Source organism: Nomascus leucogenys, chromosome 18 (genome assembly GCF_006542625.1).
Source record: "Nomascus leucogenys isolate Asia chromosome 18, Asia_NLE_v1, whole genome shotgun sequence".
Lineage (NCBI taxonomy): Eukaryota > Metazoa > Chordata > Mammalia > Primates > Hylobatidae > Nomascus > Nomascus leucogenys.
This window is the reverse complement of record NC_044398.1, coordinates 100,171,076-100,189,510: the sequence shown is the minus strand read 5'-3', so window position 1 is coordinate 100,189,510 and position 18,435 is coordinate 100,171,076. Positions and strand designations below refer to the sequence as shown.

At 52.5% G+C, this 18,435-nt stretch overlaps 1 protein-coding gene across 5 annotated transcripts; it reads left to right on the top strand.

Annotated features, from left to right (window-relative positions):
- Positions 1–1,175: 1,175 nt before the first annotated feature.
- FLYWCH2 (FLYWCH family member 2) lies at positions 1,176–17,591 on the top strand. Of its 5 annotated transcripts, none has more exons than XM_003269185.2 (4): positions 1,176–1,643; positions 13,740–13,840; positions 14,569–14,988; positions 17,272–17,591. In XM_003269185.2, the coding sequence occupies exons 3-4, from the start codon at positions 14,667–14,669 to the stop codon at positions 17,370–17,372; spliced, it is 423 nt and encodes a 140-aa protein (XP_003269233.1). In that variant the 5' UTR covers positions 1,176–1,643; positions 13,740–13,840; positions 14,569–14,666; the 3' UTR covers positions 17,373–17,591. The 5 variants fall into 5 exon arrangements, 4 of the variants coding, with proteins under 4 accessions (XP_003269233.1, XP_003269232.1, XP_030654449.1 ...); XM_003269184.3 differs by having other exon boundaries at positions 1,176–1,737; positions 17,272–17,588; XM_030798589.1 differs by lacking the exon at positions 1,176–1,643 and adding an exon at positions 12,827–13,230.
- The last annotated feature ends 844 nt before the right edge of the window (positions 17,592–18,435 follow it).

Below are 18,435 nucleotides of genomic sequence, written 5' to 3'. Positions count from 1 at the left end.
CAGAGATCACGCCACTGGACTCCAGCCTGGGCGACAGAGCAAGACTCCATCTCAAAAAAAAAAAAAAAAAAAAAAAATCTTTGACATCAGAGATTCATATACAAAGATATTTATAACATCATCAAGTTAAAAATAACCATTAATCTGTGAATGATTAATAGATAACAGCAAATAAATGCGCAAAGGTGGCTGGGCGCGGTGGCTCACGCCTGTAATCCCAGCACTTTAGGAAGCCGAGGCGGGTGGATCACCTGAGGTCAGAAGTTCGATACCAGCCTGGCCAACATGGCGAAACCCGTCTCTACTAAAATTACAAAAATTAGCCGGGCGTGGTGGCGGGCGCCTGTAATCCCAGCTACTCAGTAGGCTGAGGCATGAGAATTGCTCGAACCCGGGAGGCAGAGGTTGCAGTGAGCCGGGATCAGGCCACTGCACTCCAGCCTGAGCGACAGAGCGCAATTCTCGTTTCTAAAAAAAAAAAAAAAAAAAAAAAGTACAAAGGCCTTGAATGACACTCGACAATGCCTGGGGAGATAGGATAGTGGGATGGGGGCAGCGGGAGCCTTGGTAGCGGGGTCCAGGGTGGGATTCAGCGACCTGCAGAGCCAGAGCCGCGAGGGGCAGGGCAGAGGAAGGGCGTGCAGCGACGCTGGCACTCGGACGTGAGAAGGCGGAAGGTGCGGGAGGCCCCAGAGGACCTCGACCTGGACCCTGGAGCCCTCGGGCGGTGGCACATTCAGCGGACGCTTTAGAGCGAGGGGGGCGGGGCGCGGAGCCAGGCTTGGGGGGACCAAGGTGGCGGGCGGAGTGGGGGCGACCCCGCGGGGCTGGGAGAGCCGCGGTGAGCCTAGGGGGATGTGCCGGGGCCGCTCTGGACGCTGCAGCCAAGTGTCCCAGGAAAGCAGCGCCCAGGGCCCCGCAGCTCCCTGTGCCCGGAGCCAGCCTAGTCCCATTGCAGTGGGTGGCTGGAGAATGGCGAGTGTCCCGGGCACCCCTTGGGCCGGGTGAACGTGGTTGGGCACGGAGAGGGCGGGGCCCGTGGGCACGGGTGGGCCCAATGGGCCAGGGCTGGACCAATAACGAGAAAGGATGAATGCACAGGGGCTGAACTACAGCGCGAGGGCGGGACTAATGGGCGAGGGCTGGACCAATGGGCAGGGGCTAAACTAATAGACGAGGACTGGACCAATGGCGCGGATGAGGCTGCTGCGTCGTGAAGGATGCAGAGCTGAAAGCAAGGCAGTGGCTTCCATGAGCCTAAATACCTTCCCTCCGCACGCTCGGTATCACGACGGGGGAGAGCAGAACCCTTAAACAAATGCTCCAGTTTTCCCCGCAGAGAGCCGGAGTCAAATCCGTGAGGAAGCCCGGGGGTCGCAGTGAAGCCCAACCCACTGGTGCTGGGAGAACCTCGCCGGGGACCCGGATCCAGGCCGCAGGTTCCCCGAAGCTCCGCCCCTGACGGCGACACCCAATCCCGGGTGTCCCTGCCCCGTTACTGAATTTTGGCCCCGCCTCCGCCCTCCGATTGGCCGAACGCCAGCTCTACGCCGCACGGGCAAGACCAGGAGGAGCGGCCCCCGCCAGAAGACAGAGCACCCGCGGCCTTGCTGCGCATGCTCGCGCTGTGACCCCGGCTTGAGGTAACGGCGCGAGCTGAGGCGGGGGCCCTTGGCGCGGAGGCTGAGGGACCCGCCGCGGCGCTGTCGCCGGAGAGGGAGGGCACCGCTGCCATCGGTGAGGACGGGCCCCGGCGGGCGGGGAGGGTCCTGCGTCCTCGGCATGGACGCGTCCCCGGCCTGGCTCTCCCGGGGGTCCCGAGGGCTGTGGGTGCTGAGGAGGGGTCCGCGTCCCGGCGCTCAGGCCGCCTCCTGTGGGGTCTCCTGCGATTCCCTCCTTGCCTCTCGCACCTCCTTCCCCACCCCCTCCAGTCCCCTGTCCAAAGCTTCAACACCCCCACACGAAGGAGCTCCGCACTCGCCCGCCGGCTCCTGGCGGTGTCCGCTGCGCCCAGCGCTGCCTTCGTGGCACCCCCCAACCCCCGCCGGCACCGTCCCACGGTTGCAGCTCGGGAAGTCCCTGCAGGGACAGCAGCGAGTTGGAGGCGTGAGATACTGGGGCGGGGGAGACACTCGGGGCCTCAGGGTGTGCGTATTCTTGGGAGAGGAGAGAGCCGGGGAGCTGGGACCATTTGGGCGCAGCCCAGCCCAGCCCGCGTTTGATGCCAATTGCATTGGGTAAAGGAGCGAAATAAAGATTCTGAGCCCCGGTGATTAGGGGAAGGAGCTGCCATGACTGAAATTCCCATCGTGGGGAAGCTCCGCGCTGCACACCTTAGAGTAGCAATTCTTGGCCTCCTTAGGGCGGGGGTCACTGCGGGTCTTTTAAATCTCCATGTAAGGACGTGTACTGCACACCTTAGTGTCCCGTCATCCTGTCGGGGTCAATCACAGCCCCGCTGTGGACTGCGTGGAGCAGTAATCACTGGGGAGCAGCTGTCCATATCGCTTGGGAACTTTTGCAGTGACTTCACCCTTGCCTATCAGCTATTAACATCCCCTGATAAATTCACCACTATTTGCGTTATGCGGATGAAACCTGCCGGGAGGGTAAGGGATTTCTCCTCGCAGCTGAGGGTGCCGGTGCTGGTGGACATTAATGATGTTTCTCTCCCGTGCATATGAAGATGATTCTGTGGGTCCACCATGAGGCACCAGGCAGGGGTCCTGTCTTCCAGAACCTCGTCAGTAAGGGATTGAACCTTGTATTAGTTTCCTATTGCTGTCCTAACAAATAAGGTGGCTTAAAGCAACACAGGGTGGGCGCGGTGGCTCACGCCTGTAATCCCAGCACTTTGGGAGGCCGAGGCGGGCAGATCACAAGGTCAGGAGATAGAGACCATTCTGACTAACACGGTGAAACCCCGTCTCTACTAAAAAACAAAAATACAAAAAATTAGCCGGGGCCGGGCGCGGTGGCTTATGCCTGTAATCCCAGCACTTTGGGAGGCCGAGGAGGGTGGAACACCTGAGGTCGGGAGTTCGAGACCAGTCTGACCAACATGGAGAAACCCCATCTCTACTAAAAATACAAAATTAGCCGGGTGTGGTGGGGTATGCTTGTAATCCCAGCTGCTTAGGAGGCTGAGAGAGGAGCATGGCCTGAACCCAGGAGGCAGAGTTTGCAGTGACCCAAGGTCGCACCATTGCTCTGCAGCCTGGGCGACAAGAGCAAAACTATGTCTAAAAAAAAAAAGAACTCCGGGTGATTCTTAGGGATAGTGACGTTGGGGGACTGCTGTTCATATGTTCATAGACTCAATTTACCTTTTTCTGAATATTTAACAACTTCATTGAGATAATTCACATACCGTGCAATTTACCCCTTTAAAGTATTCAGTTCGGCAGGGCGCGATGGCTCAGGCCTGTTATCCCAGTACTTTGGGAGGCCAAGGCGGGCGGATCACGAGGTTAGGAGATCGAGACCATCCTGGCTAACACGGTGAAACTCCATCTCTACTAAAAATACAAAAAATTAGCCAGGCATGGTGGCGGGCACCTGTAGTCCCAGCTACTCGGGAGGCTGAGGCAGGAGAATGGCGTGAACCCGGGAGGCGGAGCTAGCAGTGAGCCGAGATTGCGCCACTGCACTCCAGCCTGGGCGACACAGCGAGATTCCGTCTCAAAAATAAAAAAGTATACGGTTCAGTGGCTTTAGTGTGATCACAAAGTTGTGCAGCCCACATGAAAATTCCTTTTAGGACATTTTCATCACCCCAGAAAGCACATACCCACTAGTAGTCACTCCTCATTCGCCCCTTCCCCACCCCAACCCCGAGATAACCACAAATCTACGTTCTGTCTCCATAGATTTTCCTACTCTGTAGCTTCTCTAGACTCTAAGTAATTTCATGTAAATGGAATCATATAATACGTGGTCTTTTGGGTCTGGCTTCTTTTACCGAGCATAATTTCTTCCAGGTTCATTCATGTAGCGTAGTTTTTTTTACTGCCAAATAATATTCCATTTTATACGTGCACCACATTGGACTTATTCATTCATCCTTTGATGGATATTTGGGCTGTTTCCACGTTTTGGCTTTCATGAATAGTGCACCCTCAGCAGTGTATGAGGGTTCCAGTTTCTCCTCATCGTCACCAACACTTGCTATTGTGTGTTTTTTTGTTTGTTTTATTATGTCCATCCTAGTGGTGTGAAGTGGTATCTCTTTTTTTTTTTTTTTTTTTTTTTTTTTTGAGACGGAGTCTCGCTCTGTCGCCCAGGCTGGAGTGCAGTGGCGCAATCTCGGCTCACTGCAAGCTCCGCCTCCAGGGTTCACGCCATTCTCCTGCCTCAGCCTCTCCGAGTAGCTGGGACTACAGGCGCCCGCCACCACGCCCGGCTAATTTTTTTGTATTTTTAGTAGAGACGGGGTTTCACCATGGTCTCGATCTCCTGACCTTGTGATCCGCCCGCCTCAGCCTCCCAAAGTGCTGGGATTACAAGCGTGAGCCACCGCGCCCGGCCAGTGGTATCTCATTGTGGTTTTGATTTGCATTTCCCTGGTGACTAATGATGGTCAACATCTTCTCATATGTTAGCCATTTGTATATCTTTAGATATACAAATATACAATACAATAGATATACAAATTTATCAGGGGATGTTAATAGGCTTTAGAGAAAAGCCTATTTGGAGCCTTTGCCTATTATTATTATTATTATTATTATTATTATTATTATTATTATTTGAGACGGAGTATCACTTTGTTGCCCAGGCTGCAGTGCAGTGCAGTGGCGCCATCTCAGCTCACTGAAACCTCCACCTCCCGGGTTCAAGCAATTCTCATGCCGTGCAGCCTCCTCAGTAGCTGGGATTACAGGCATGTGCCACCATGCCCAGCTAATTTTTGTATTTTTAGTAGAGACAGGATTTCACTATGTTGTCTAGGCTGATCTCGAACTCCTGACCTCAGGTGATCCTCCTGCCTCAGCCTCCCTATGTGCTGGGATTGCAGGCATGAGCCACCTTTGCCCTTTTGTTTTCTTTGAGGTGGATTTTGCTCTTGTTGTCCAGGCTGGAGTGCAATGGCTCAATCTCAGCTTACTGCAACCTCTGCCTCCTGGGTTCAAGCAATTCTCCTGTCTCAGCCTCCTGAGTAGCTGGGATTACAGGCATGTGCCACCATGCCCGGCTAATTTTGTATTTTCAGTAGAGACAGGGTTTCTCCATGTTGGTCAGGCTGGTCTCAAACTCCCGACCTCAGGTGATCCAGCTGCCTCAGCCTCCCAAAGTGCTGGGATTACAGGTGTGAACCACCATGCCCGGCTACCCATTTTTAAATTGTTTGTTTGTTTGCTTGTTTATTACTGAGTTGTAAGAGTTCTTCATAAATTCCAGATACAAGTCCCTTATCAGATATATGATTTGCAAACATTTTTTCCCATTCTATGGGTTATCTCTTAACTTGAAAAGTTTTATGGCTAAAGCACAAAACTCTTAAACTTTGTTGAAGTCCAGTTTATTTCTTCATTGGTTGTTTGTGCCTTTCATTATACTGAAGAAAGTTTTGCCTAATCTAAGGTTATCAGAATTTAGTTTTTCTTTTAAAAAAAGTTTTATTACTGTAGCTCATATAATAAACTGTAATTTTTTGTTTTTTCGTTGTTGTTTTGAGACAGGATCTCACTCTGTCACCCAAGCTGGAGTGCAGTGGTGCAGTCTCGGCTCACTGCAACCTCTGCCCCACTGGCTTAAGCAATCCTTCCACTTCAGTTTCCCAAGTAGCTGGGACCACAGGTGCACACCACCATGCCCAGCTTTTTTGGTTTGTTTGTTTTTTGTATTTTTAGTAGAGATGAGATCTCGCCATGTTGCCCAGGCTAGACTTGAACTTCTGAGCTGAAGAGATCCGTCCACCTCAGCCTCCCAAAGTGCTAGGATTATAGGCATGAGCCAACATACCTAGCCATATAATTTATTTAGAGTTAATTTTTGTATATACTGTGAGGAAAGCATACAACTTCATTCTTTTGTTTTGGATATTCAGTGGTCGTAGCATTTAATGTTTGTTTTTATTATTATTATTTTGTTTGTTTTTTTGAGACAGAGTCTTGCTGTGTCACTCAGGCTGGAGTACAGCAGCACAATCACAGCTTACTGCAGCCTTGACCTCGCAGGCTCAAGCAGCCCTCCCACCTCAGCCTCCCAAGTTGCTGGAACTACATATGTGCCCCACCACCCTGGCTAATATTATTTTTTGTAGAGACGGGATCTCACTATGTTGCCTAGGCTGGTCTGGAACTCCTGGGCTCAAGCGATCCTCCTACATCACCCTCCCAAAGTACTGGAATTACAAGCATGAGCCACCACGCCTGGCCCAACATTTGTTGTTAAGACTATTTTCCCTCCACAGAACTGTCTTGTCACCTTTGCTGAAAATCAGTTCACCGTATATGTAAGAGTGTATTTCTGGACTCTCAGTTCTATTCTGTTGGTCTCTGTGTCTGTGTTTTTTTTTTTTTTTAAGAGGTGGAGTCTTGCTCTGTTGCCCAGGCTGGAGTCCAGTGGCGTGATCTCTGCTCACTGCAACCTCTGCCTCCTGGGTTCTAGCAATTCTCCTGCCTCAGCCTCCCAAGTAGCTGGGACTATAGTTGCATGCTGCCACACTTGGCTAATTTTTTGTATTTTTATTAGAGACGGGGTTTCACTGTGTTGCCCAGGCTGGTCTCGAACTCCCTGAGTTCAGTCAATCCACCTACCTTGGCCTCCCAAAGTGCTGGGATTACAGGCATGAGCCACTGCGCCCAGCCTGTGTCGGTCTTTATGCCAGTACCACATTGTATTGATTACTGTAGCTTTGTGATAATATATTTTGAAATAGAGATGTGTCAGTCCTGCAAGTTTGGTTTTTTTTTTTTTTTTTTTTTTTGAGATTGTTTTTGCTATTCTGGGTTCCCTGAATTTTCATATGAATTTTAGGACCAGCTTGTCAGTTTCTCCAAAAAAAAAAAAAAAAAAAGCCAGCTGGAATTAAGAATCTATAGATCAATGTCAGAAGTATTGTCATCTTAACAATATCAAGTCTTCCAATCCATGAACACGGGATGTCTTTCGATTTGTTTAGGGCTTCTTTAATTTCTTACAACAATGTCATGATCTTCTTGGGGAACCTGAAGCCCAGTAGGTGCTCCAGTCTTGTGGGCTGACCAGCTTGACCAGCTAAGCCTCTTATCCTGGAGGAAGTCCCAGGACTAGCTTCTTCTTGGCTACCTTGTCCTCCAAATGGAGAGTACGAGGAGATCTTCATAACCTTCACTTCTCTGAGATTCTGTGGAACTAATTCTCTGCTGCTTCATGAGCTAGAGCAAATACGGTTTTTAAGAGCAGCAGTAACTTTTTAAGTTAAAAAGTCATTGAAGCAAATTTACTATTGCACTACTTAGGAGGTGTGCATGGGACTAATTGTAGAAAAGAAATATTTGTCATTTTTGAAAATGAGGTATTAAACACTATGATTAACCGAAATTTGATATTCAGAAGAGTATCACTTGTGTTTTTCCAGAACACATGAAAATGATTCATAAAACACAGTTCCTACCAGGCAACCTTTGTCAGGGCCATTTTGCTCAAACTTTGGTGTTTGTTGTTGTTGTTGTTTGTGTGTGTGTATGTATACACGTGTATACAGTCATTTTTCAATCTGTCCTAACCTTTACTTTTTTTTTTTTTTGAGACGGAGTCTCACTCTGTCACACAGCTTGGAATGCAGTGGCCCGATCTCAGCTCACTGCAAGCTCGCCGTCCGGGGTTCACGCCATTCTCCTGCCTCAGCCTCCCGAGTAGCTGGGACTACAGGCGCCTGCCACCACACCCAGCTAATTTTTTGTATTTTTAGTAAAGATGGAGTTTCACCGTGTTAGCCAGGATGGTCTCCATCTCCTGACCCTGTGATCTGCCCGCCTCAGCCTCCCAAAGTGCTGGGATTACAGGCGTGAGCCACTGCGCCCAGCCAACCTTTACTTTTAAAGAGAAAGCACTAGAAAAGACTATGTTAAAAAAAAAACAAAAACCTGAAAAAGAGCAAAGGTGCTTACGCTGGGTTTTCTGTGATAAAATAGTTAATGTTTCGGGTCATATTAATGCAGCTAGCTACTTACCTTTAAAAAAAAACTTTTTATTTTGGAATTATTTTAGCTTTATAGCAAAGTCCCAGAGGCAGTACAGAGTCCCCATAGATCCTCCCCACCCCCAGCTTCCCCTCATGTTAACATCTCATATAATAAATTATTGTTGGTACAAACTACAGAACTAGGCACAGTGGCCCACACCTGTAATCCAGAACTTTGGGAGGCCAAGGCAAGCAAATCACTTGAGGTCAGGAGTTCGAGACCAGTCTGGCCAACCTGGTGAAACCCTGTCTCTATTAAAAATATGATAATTAGCCAGGAGTGGTGGTGCATGCCTGTAGTCCCAGCTACTTAGGAAGCTGAGGTGGGAGGATCGCTTTGAGCCCATGAGTGTGAGGTTACAGTGAGCCATGGTTGTATCACTGCACTCCAAGCAATATACCAAGACCCTGTCTCTCAAAAAAAGAAAAAAGAAAACTAACCTATAGACTTTATTTGCATTTCATCGGTGTTTTCACTAACGCCTTTTTGTGTTCGGGGGTGTAATCTAGGATCTGATCCCACATTCATTTTTGTGTGTGTGTGTGTGTGTCTGTGTGTGTGTGTGTGTGTGTTTTGTTTGTTTTGTTGTTGTTTTTTGTTTTTTTTTTTGAGTTGGAGTCTTGCTCTGTTGCCCAGGCTGGAGTGCAGTGGCGAGATCTTGGCTCACTGCAACCTCTGCCTCCCAGGTTAAAGCAGCTCTTCTGTATCTGCCTCCTGAGTAGCTGGGATTACTAGGTGTGCAGCACCATGCCTGACTAATTTTTTTTTTTTTTTTTTTGAGACAGTGTTTTCCTCTTGTTGCCCAGGCTGCAGTGCACTGGCGTGATCTCGGCTCACTGCAACCTCCACCTTCTGATTTCAAGCGATTCTCCTGCCTCAGCCTCCCGAGTAGCTGGGATTACAGGCACCTGCCACCATGCCTGGCTAATTTTTTTTTGTATTTTTAGTAGAGATGAGGTTTCACCATGTTGGCCAGGTTGTCTCGAACTCCTGACCTTGTGATCCACCCACCTCGGCCTCCCAAAGTGCTGGGATTACAGGCATGAGCCACCGTGCCCAGCCATGCCTGACTAATTTTTATGTTTTTACTGGAGACGGAGTTTTGCCATGTTAGCCAGGCTGATCTTGAACTCTTGACCTCAAGTAATCCACCCATCTCAACCCCCCAGAGTTCTGGAATTACAAACGTGAGCCACCTGGCCCAGCCCAGATTGTCATGTTTGGAAATGAGGCACTAAGCCCAGCCAACAATCAAGGGAGGGGACTTAAGCTGCACTAACTGGAGGGGGAAAGTGTCTGCACATACCGTTTAGAATTCCTCTTAAGGAAGATTTGTCCCTTCTCCAACATTTATTTGTTCAGTTATTTATGTCAGCTTGGACTCATGGATATTTATTTTATTATCAGGGTTATAATTCCGACCAGTGGCTTCCAAGGCAGGACCTCAGCTCTGAGGATCAGTTTTCTTGGTAACTGGCATTTCTGACTTCAAGCATCTGCTGCCCAAGGTCATTGGCTCTGGACCAGGCCTCCATCTCTCCAGGGACAGAGTGGAGTGATGGGGACACTGGGAAGGGAGGTTGTTGGGTGGCAGTAATAGAGGTCAGGGTTGACATAATAGGACTTTTTTCCTGACTCAGGTCCCAGGTCAAGGACCAAGTACGTGGCTCTGGGCAGGTCACTTCTGTGCCAGGTGCAGGCAGGAGGACCAGAGTGGCAGGGTTCTCTCTTTCTCTTTTTTATTTTATTTAATTAATTTATTTATTTTTTATAGCGATGAGGTCTTGCTATGTTGCACAGGCTGGTGTCGAACTCCTGGGCTTAAGTGATCCTCCCGCCTTGCTGATGCTTCTGACCAGCCAGCTGCAACCTCAGGTTGCTATGACCTCTTCCTTGGGTTAAATCATTTGCTAGAGCAGCCCAAAGAACTCAAGGAAACAATGCCAGGCACGGTGGCTCATGCCTGTAATCCCAGCACTTTGGGGGGCTGAGGCGGGTGGATCACTTGAGGTTGGGAGTTTGAGACCAGCCTGGCCAACATGGTGAAACCCCGTCTCAACTGAAAATACAAAGATTAGCTGGGCGTAGTGGCCGGCACTTGTAATCCCAGCTACTCGGGAGGCTGAGGCAGGAGAATTGCTTGAATCTGGGAGGTGGAGGTTGCAGTGAGCTGAGATTGTGAGATTGCACTCCAGCCTGGGTGACAAGAGTGAGACTCCATCTCAAAAAAACAAACTATTTACAGGCCAGGTGTGGTAGCTCATGCCTGTAATCCCAGCACTTTGGGAGGCTGAGGCGTGTGGATCACCTGAGTTCAGGAGTTCGAGACCAGCTTGGCCAACATGGTGAAACCCCATCTCTACTAAAAATACAAAAAATTAGCCGGGCATGGTGGTGCGCACCAGTAATCCCAGCTACTTGTGAGGCTGAGACAGGAGAATATCTTGAACCCAGGAGGCAGAAGTTGCAGTGAGCCAAGATCACACCACTGCACTCCAGCCTGGGAGACAGCGAGACTCCATCTCAAAAAAAAAAAAACAACTTATTTACATTTACCATTTTATTATGAAGGACACAGATGAAAATATAAATGTAGCCGGGCATAGTGGCTCATGCCTGTAATCCCAGCACTTTGGGAGGCTGAGGAGGGTGGATCATGAGGTCAACAGATTGAGACCATCCTGGCCAACATGGTGAAACCCCGTCTCTACTAAAAATATAAAAATTAGGCGGGCGTGGTGCATGCCTGTAGTCCCAGCTATGTGGGAGGCTGAGGCAGGAGGATCACTTGAACCCAGGAGATGGAGGTTACAGTGATCCGAGATCGTGTCACTGCACTCCAGCCTGGCAACAGAGCGAGATTCTGTCTCAAAAAATAAAATAACTAGGCCGGGCGTGGTGGCTCACGCTTGTAATCCCAGCACTTTGGGAGGCCGAGGCGGGCGGATCACGAGGTCAGGAGATCGATACCATGGTGAAACCCCGTCTCTACCAAAAATACAAAAAATTAGCTGGGCGTGGTGGCGGGCGCCTGTAGTCCCAGCTACTCGGAGAGGCTGAGGCAGGAGAATGGCGTGAACCCGGGAGGCGGAGCTTGCAGTCAGCCGAGATTGCGCCACTGCACTCCAGCCTGGGCGACAGAGCAAGACTTCGTCTCAAATAAAATAAAATAAAATAACTAAAAAATATATATATTTTAATATATATAATATATAACGTATATTATGTAATATATAATATATAATGTAATATATATTATTATATAATATATAATGTATATATAATATGACATAATATAATATATACCATATATTATATATTATATGTCACATATATACATATATTTTATTTATATATACACATATTTTATTTATATATATATATACACACACACACACACATATATAAATGCAGCAGCACGTGTGGGAGGGGCTCAGTTTCCATTCCCACCCCATTCCCAACTCCCACACACCCCTCCAAGGACTCCATGTATTCCTGGAAGCTCTCAGAACCCTCTCCTTTTGGGTTTTTATGGAGGCTTCATTACATAGGCATGACTGATTGAACCATAGGCCATTGGTGATCAACTTAACCTTCAGGCCCTCTCCCCTTCCTGGAGTTTGGAGGTGGGGCTGAAAGTCCCAACCGTGTAACCCTGCCTTGGTCTTTCTGGTGACCAGCCCCACTGAAGCAGCCCTGCCAGCCATCAGTCATTCAGTGCCTAAGCATACAAAAAGACATCATTCTGGAGATTCCAGGAATGTTAGGAATTATATACTGGGAGAGAGGGTCAAAGACCAAATATATATTTCACAATATGAAAGAGCCCAATTTACGTATTTCAGGATTCCGTTCTTGTTACAGCTTAACGAGACTTTTTTTATTTTCCTGACTTTTCGCTTTGGAGAATTAGTCAATAGTTTAGGTCTGTCTTGTTCCTTTAGTATGGGGTTTGAATTTGAGATGGGGCTAACGTCACTTTGGGGCCCTTTTCTTTTCTTCTTTTTTTTTTTTTTTTTGGGACGGAGTCTCGGTCTGTCGCCCAGGCTGGAATGCAGTGGCGCGATCTCGGCTCACTGCAAGCTCCGCCTCCCGGGTTCACGCCATTCTCCTGCCTCAGCCTCCCGAGTAGCTGGGACTACAGGTGCCCACCACCACGCTGGGCTAATTTTTTGCATTTGTAGTAGAGATGGGGTTTCACCATGTTAGCCAGTATGGTCTCGATCTCCTGACCTTGTGATCCGCCCGTCTCGGCCTCCCAAAGTGCTGAGATTACAGGCGTCAGCCACCACGCCCGGCGCCTTTGGGGCCCTTTTCTACAGCTCAGAGTTGGCGTGGCTGCAGGGCTGGGACTATGGAATGGCAAGGAGGTGCCTCAGATGCCAAATATTAGGTTGGTGAAAATTATTGCGGTTTTGTCATTGAAAGCAATGGCAGTCTGGGGGTCAGAGTCAGTGTGGAGGTCTCGGGGAATGGCCGCCGCCCTGGAGGAGGCTGCTAGGTCTGGGTCCCTGCCAGCCTTGTGGGGACCAACTGCTGTATCTTGCATGAATTTGCACGCTGGGTATGCAAGAGGCTGCATCTTTTTTGGAGTCTGGGAGCGCTGCGGTGGCAGAACCGACACGGCGGGAGGCGCTAGAGGACCCGGGGTGGACTGGGACGTGGGTCCAGGGAACCTGGCATTTATTCCTGCCTGGACCGCCCATTCATGCTGTGGAGTGTGGTAGGCGTGGGGAGATCGGCCGCCAGAGGGACGTGCGCTGGAGCCAATCAGCGTGTGAAGCAGGGCGCTATGTGGTTGGGCCTCCCGTAAACCTTTTCCACCCCAGAGTGGCCGGCGGGGTCTTCGCCACCGCAAGTTCCCAGGGCTTCCCAGGTCCCCGGCATCCCCACATCGCCCTGTGAGGCAGATGAGCAGAGCCGGAAGGGCCGCACGGGAGGAACAGGGGTTGGTTTGTCCGGAGGCGGAAGGATAACGCGACCCCGATCCCTGCGGTACTCTGCAGTCATGTGACTCGCCGCCTGGCGCATTTCTTCGAGTGCCCACCCCCTCGAGAAGGTGCCCGTGGGGTGACGGCTTCAAATCTGCGTTTGTTTAGTGGTCAGAGGACTACAGAGGGGAGCTCTCAGGACAAGGCCCCCAACCCCCTACTCCAGCCCTGCATCCTTGGGCCCCTCTCGTGGACAACAGGGTCTTAGAAAAAACGCCAGAGTGCGCGGCCTGGACCCCTCAGGCCAGACGCATTGGGAGGGGTCCAAGGAAACCATGAGAACCTCAAGCCCAGGTTAGGGGATCGGCCCCAAGGGAAAAGTGGGCATCTTTGGGCCTTGTCCTGCCTGGGTCCTGGACAGGGGCTAGGTGGCTGCCCAGGCTGCAGTCTTGTGTCTAGGCTAAAACTGTAAGCTGGGAAAGACCCCATCGTCTGCCCACCACCCAGTCGCCCCCCGCAAAAGACAGAAAGGGCACCCCACACTGGTGCTGCAGCACCTCAGGACCGGGTCTCCAGGCCAGCCAGAGCCCGGCACTTGCCCCTACAGGGTTATAACCCATCCTTTCTGCTTCTCCAGGCCAGAAGCCAAGGAGCCCTCAGTGACCGTGGGATCCACGAAATCTCCACATCGCTGTCCCCACCCAGCCAGGGCAGCGCCAGCACCAGCTCAGACGCAAGGTTGGTGTGAGAACCAGCGGGTGGAGGAGCCTGCGGGCCTCCAGACAGGGATGCAGCTGGATCTGGTTGTCCCACCTGCCAGGGCCAGCTGCAGTGCTGTGGTCTGCAAAGTGCTGGCAAGTGCCTGGCCCATGCTCCCTGTGACCACACAAACTGAGCTAATGTCCCCGAAGTGTTTAGCTCTGATGCTTGGTGCCCAGGGACACCGTATCTGTTAACATGGGCAAAGTACGCCAGATGCTGTGTGGTCACAGGCTCTGTGTCCACTCCAGCTCTGCCATTCCGTGGCTGTGTGGATCACGCTGGCATGTCTCAGTGTCCTCACCTGTGACTGGGTCCATAAGAACAGCCTGCTGTCATAACAGGGGTGGGAGGGGGGGAATGGAAACAGTCCACAGGGTGGAAACCCTTCGTCCGTGCTCAGCACGTGAGAGGCCCATTGGTAGTGGCTGAGCTCTTAGTCCATTAGTCACTCTGATGGCCCCTTGTGGAGGGTGTTTATTGTGCACATTTTCCTGATGGGGAAAGTGGGGTTGGATGGGGGTGACGTACCCAAGACTGCCAGGAGAGGAACTGGCGGAGCAGAAGCCTAGTTCCATCAGGCCCCCCGCCAGCCTTGGCCCCAGTGAGCAGTGAGGCAGCCCCATCTGCCCCACCTCCCTCCCAGATCCACGTCTAGAGTCCCCCAAGGGCTTCCTCCACTGATGGGATTTTGCTTCCTTCCTTAGGACGGAACCAGTGGACTCCAGGTTCCTTGCCTGGGAGTAGGAGAAATCCACCTGCTGGGGGCTGAGTGTGGCCTGAGGGACAGGCCCTGGGTCCCGGGATGCCCCTGCCCGAGCCCAGCGAGCAGGAGGGTGAGAGTGTGAAGGCCGGCCAGGAGCCATCCCCCAAGCCAGGCACAGAAGTTGTCCCGGCAGCCCCCAGGAAGCCCAGAAAGTTCTCCAAACTGGTCCTGCTCACAGCCTCCAAAGACAGCACCAAGGTGGCGGGGGCCAAGCGCAAGGGCGTGCACTGTGTCATGTCCCTGGGGGTGCCTGGCCCTGCCACCCTTGCCAAGGCCCTCCTCCAGACCCACCCCGAGGCCCAGCGGGCCATTGAGGCAGCCCCTCAGGAGCCTGAGCAGAAACGGAGCAGGCAGGACCCAGGTGAGGCTCCACAGTGGCCCCCCAGGACAGCTCGGCCCCTCCCAGGGTGGCACCACAGCCGCGCTGGCTCCATCAGGCCCTTCTCCCTGTCGTGCGGGTCCTCGTTCCCTGATTTTGACCACGTGTGGAGAGCAGTGGCACAGGGGTTAGGGCACAGGCCTGGGCATCCCCTGACCTCCAACCCTGCCTCTGAGCATCCTTGCCTCTCTGCGTCTGTTCCCCACTCTGGAATGCGCTGCCCACTGGCTCCTTCACAAGGGAGCGTCTGAGGGTTCGGTGGGGCCCACGGGCAGCTGCCGTCAGCTTCAAGGTCTTGGCTCACAGCTGCTCGATGAGGGTCTCTAAGGCCAGGGGCTTGATGGATCACCTTTCCATATGTTCTAGAAAGCTCCTTTTGTCTCGCCCACCGTTCAGTCACTTAGTAACATCCACTGAACAGCAGCTGTGTGCAGGCTGGGCTCTGGAGACTTGAGGCACGCAGGATGAGACCCCCAGCAGACCAAGGCAGTGACCTCAGCCTGGCTCTCCAGGACTGCCCCTGCCCTCCCTACCTCTGCGCAAGCAATCACCCCCCGACCAAACCTCCAGGGAGATACAGCTCGGGGCTCACAGGTCCCATGGGGGAGTGGGGCTGGGGGTGCGGCCCTACCTGCTGCGGGCTGGCTGGAGGTGATGGGGCACGTTCATTCCCTGTGCTTTACTGTGGGAGTGATGGGATGGATGGAGGCACTGAGCGTCTTCAGCCCCCGCTCCCACTCCCCAGGGCCCTTGGCTCTGCCCCTGCTGTGTACTAGACCTTTCAGCTAGACGTGGGGGACATAGCCAGGTGGGGCATGGTAGCAGAGATGGGATGAGAGCAGGGCTGCCCCTTTCCCTGCACCCAGCTCTCTCTGAGGTGGCCCAGGCCCTGCCCTGCTGTCCCCTGCAGGAGGACAGGTCCCCTCCTGGCCCCACAGCAGATCCTCAGGACCACAGGTCCTGCCTCTGGGCTCTACCAGGGCAGGCAGCGGTGGGGGCAGGGCCCTAGGCAGCAGAGGAAATGGGCTGGGTACACCTTTTGAACTGGAAGTTCCAGAGAGATGGGGCAGGGGGCTGCCCAGTGGGTGGGAAGAAGATGAGTTGGGGTTTATTCCCGACTGGGAGTGGGCTCTGCCATGCCCTAAGAAGAAGAAAAGTCGTAGCAGGTGGCCTTGGCTAGTGACCTCTGAACAGGTGGACCCTGGGGTCAGCCAGGTTACTCAGCCTGGCAGCCCATTGTAAGAAAAGGGGGTGCTCTTAGGGTTCCTTCAGTTTGCTGGCAGTGCAGGGACCCTGCCTCACTGATGGAAATTGAGGGGTGAGTGGCCTGAGGTCACAGAGGGTCACAGCCCCACAGCCTTTCCAGGGCTGAGACCCGAGAATTCCTGAGACGGTGGTTTCTGCAGCCACAGGCTTGGAGCTTTCAAGGAACCTAATGGACCCCTCGACCTCCATTCCTCTGCTGGAGTCTCAGGCCTGGTGCGAGCAGTGCTCCGGGACTCAGAGGGACCCTGTCCTCCCAGAGCCGGTGGGAGTGCCTGGCTCTCACTGCGAAGCCCCCACCATCCAGTCCTGCTCTGAGAGCTTCCGCGTGTTCCCCTGGCTTCTCCTGCCAGCCTTGGGCGGCGGGTGCAGTCCCCATGGCCTTTGGGAGGCAGGGCTCAGAGGAGTGAAGTCGCCACCCTGACGCCACCAGGAGGTCCCTGCAGAGGGCAGAGGGGGTTGGAGTCTGGCTCAGGGTCTGTTACACCTGAGCTCTGTGGAATGAGACCATCTCAAGGTCCTCCCAGCCCCTTTGAGACTCCTGCTCACTGCTGGGATCCATCTAGGCCTGGGGCCATGGTGCCTTTGTGAGAATTGGAGGGCAGCCATCTTCACCAGGTGAAAGGCAGAGCAGGGCTCCATCAGGCACCAGGGGCCCCTCAGGCAGTCACCCTCGGGCATCGACCACCCCCACCTGCCAACTCCTCCGTCCTTCCATCCCCACCCCAGGTCCAGCAGAGGTGATGGCTGCAGCTTCCCAGTGTTCAGCACAAACTTGGCCTCAAGTTTCCTGGAAATGACTTTAGCAGCTTTTGTGGCCCTGGGCTGGTGGCCTTGGGAGCAGCGTCCCTGAGTGGCAGTCACTTCTCAGTCAGGCAGAGGCTTCTGGCCCTGGAACATCGGCTGGTTGGGGTGAGAGTGAGGCCTAGTAGACCCCCAACAGCCAAGCTGAGCCCTCCCTTCTCCACTGACACCAGCCTGATCCACCCTCTTCTCTTGCAGGTGCAGACAGAACAGAAGACAGTGGATTAGCAGCGGGGCCTCCTGAGGCTGCCGGGGAGAACTCTGCCCCCTGCTCTGTGGCGCCCCGCAAGTCTCTGTAACCTTGACAACAGGCGCATCCTCCCAGGCCACCAACCCAGCTATAGGCTCTTCTCTGTCCGCAGGGCTTCTGGGGCCCAATCGGTGAATCTTTGCTTTCAGCATTGTATAATTTCTTTCTTTCTTTTTTTGTTTTTTTTTAGATCAAGTATAAGTTACTTTTGTAAGCAGAAAAATACTTTCAAACAAGAATAAAAGAAGCTGTTCGCTAGACCCCATAATGGGCAGGTTTTAAACATTCCAGGCTTCTGGGTCCTTTGAGGCTCAGTTCTGATGCCACCACCCCTGGGTCTTCCCACCCCAGCCCTTACCAGGCCTTTCCAAAGTGCCCCTTAGTCACTGCCCTCCCTGACCCAAGTCTGGCTTCCTCCATGAAGCCTCCCAGACTGACAGCTCCCTGGCACTAAGGGAGCTCAGGCTTGCTGAGAATGGTAGCTCCAGGATTCTGCTGAGGGAGAGGTGGGCCTGCAGCTCATGGGTGGGTTCAGGGAGGAACCTGACAAAAGCACATGTGGCCTGCCTGTCATGTTCTTTCCAGGGGGTTTGTGGGCTGAGGGAACCTGAGTTCCTGCCCTGGCCCCCTGGGTGCCACCACTGCTGGTGGGGAGATGAAGGAAGCACAGCCACCCTACTTGAGCTCCCAAGTCAGCGAGAAGCTTCCCATGAAGCTTCCCATGAGTTCTCATTCTTTGAAAACTGCCTCTGGGCTCAAGGCAATGTTAGGGTTTTGTTTGTTTGTTTGTTTTGAGCTGGAGTTTCACTCTTGTCACACAGGCTGGAGTGCAGTGGCACGATCTGGTCTCACTGCAACCACCACCTCCTGGGTTCAAGCGATTCTCTTGACTCAGCCTCCTGAGTAGCTGGGATTACAGGCACCCGCCACCATGCCCAGCTAATTTTTATATATTTAGTAGAGATGGGGTTTCACCATGTTGGCCAGGCTGGTCTTGAACTCCTGACCTCAGGTGGTCCACCCGCCTCGGCCTCCCAAAGTGCTGGGATTAAAGGTATGAGCCACTGCTCCAGGCCTATTCCCAAGCACTCTTGGTTATCTGTTCTTGTCAG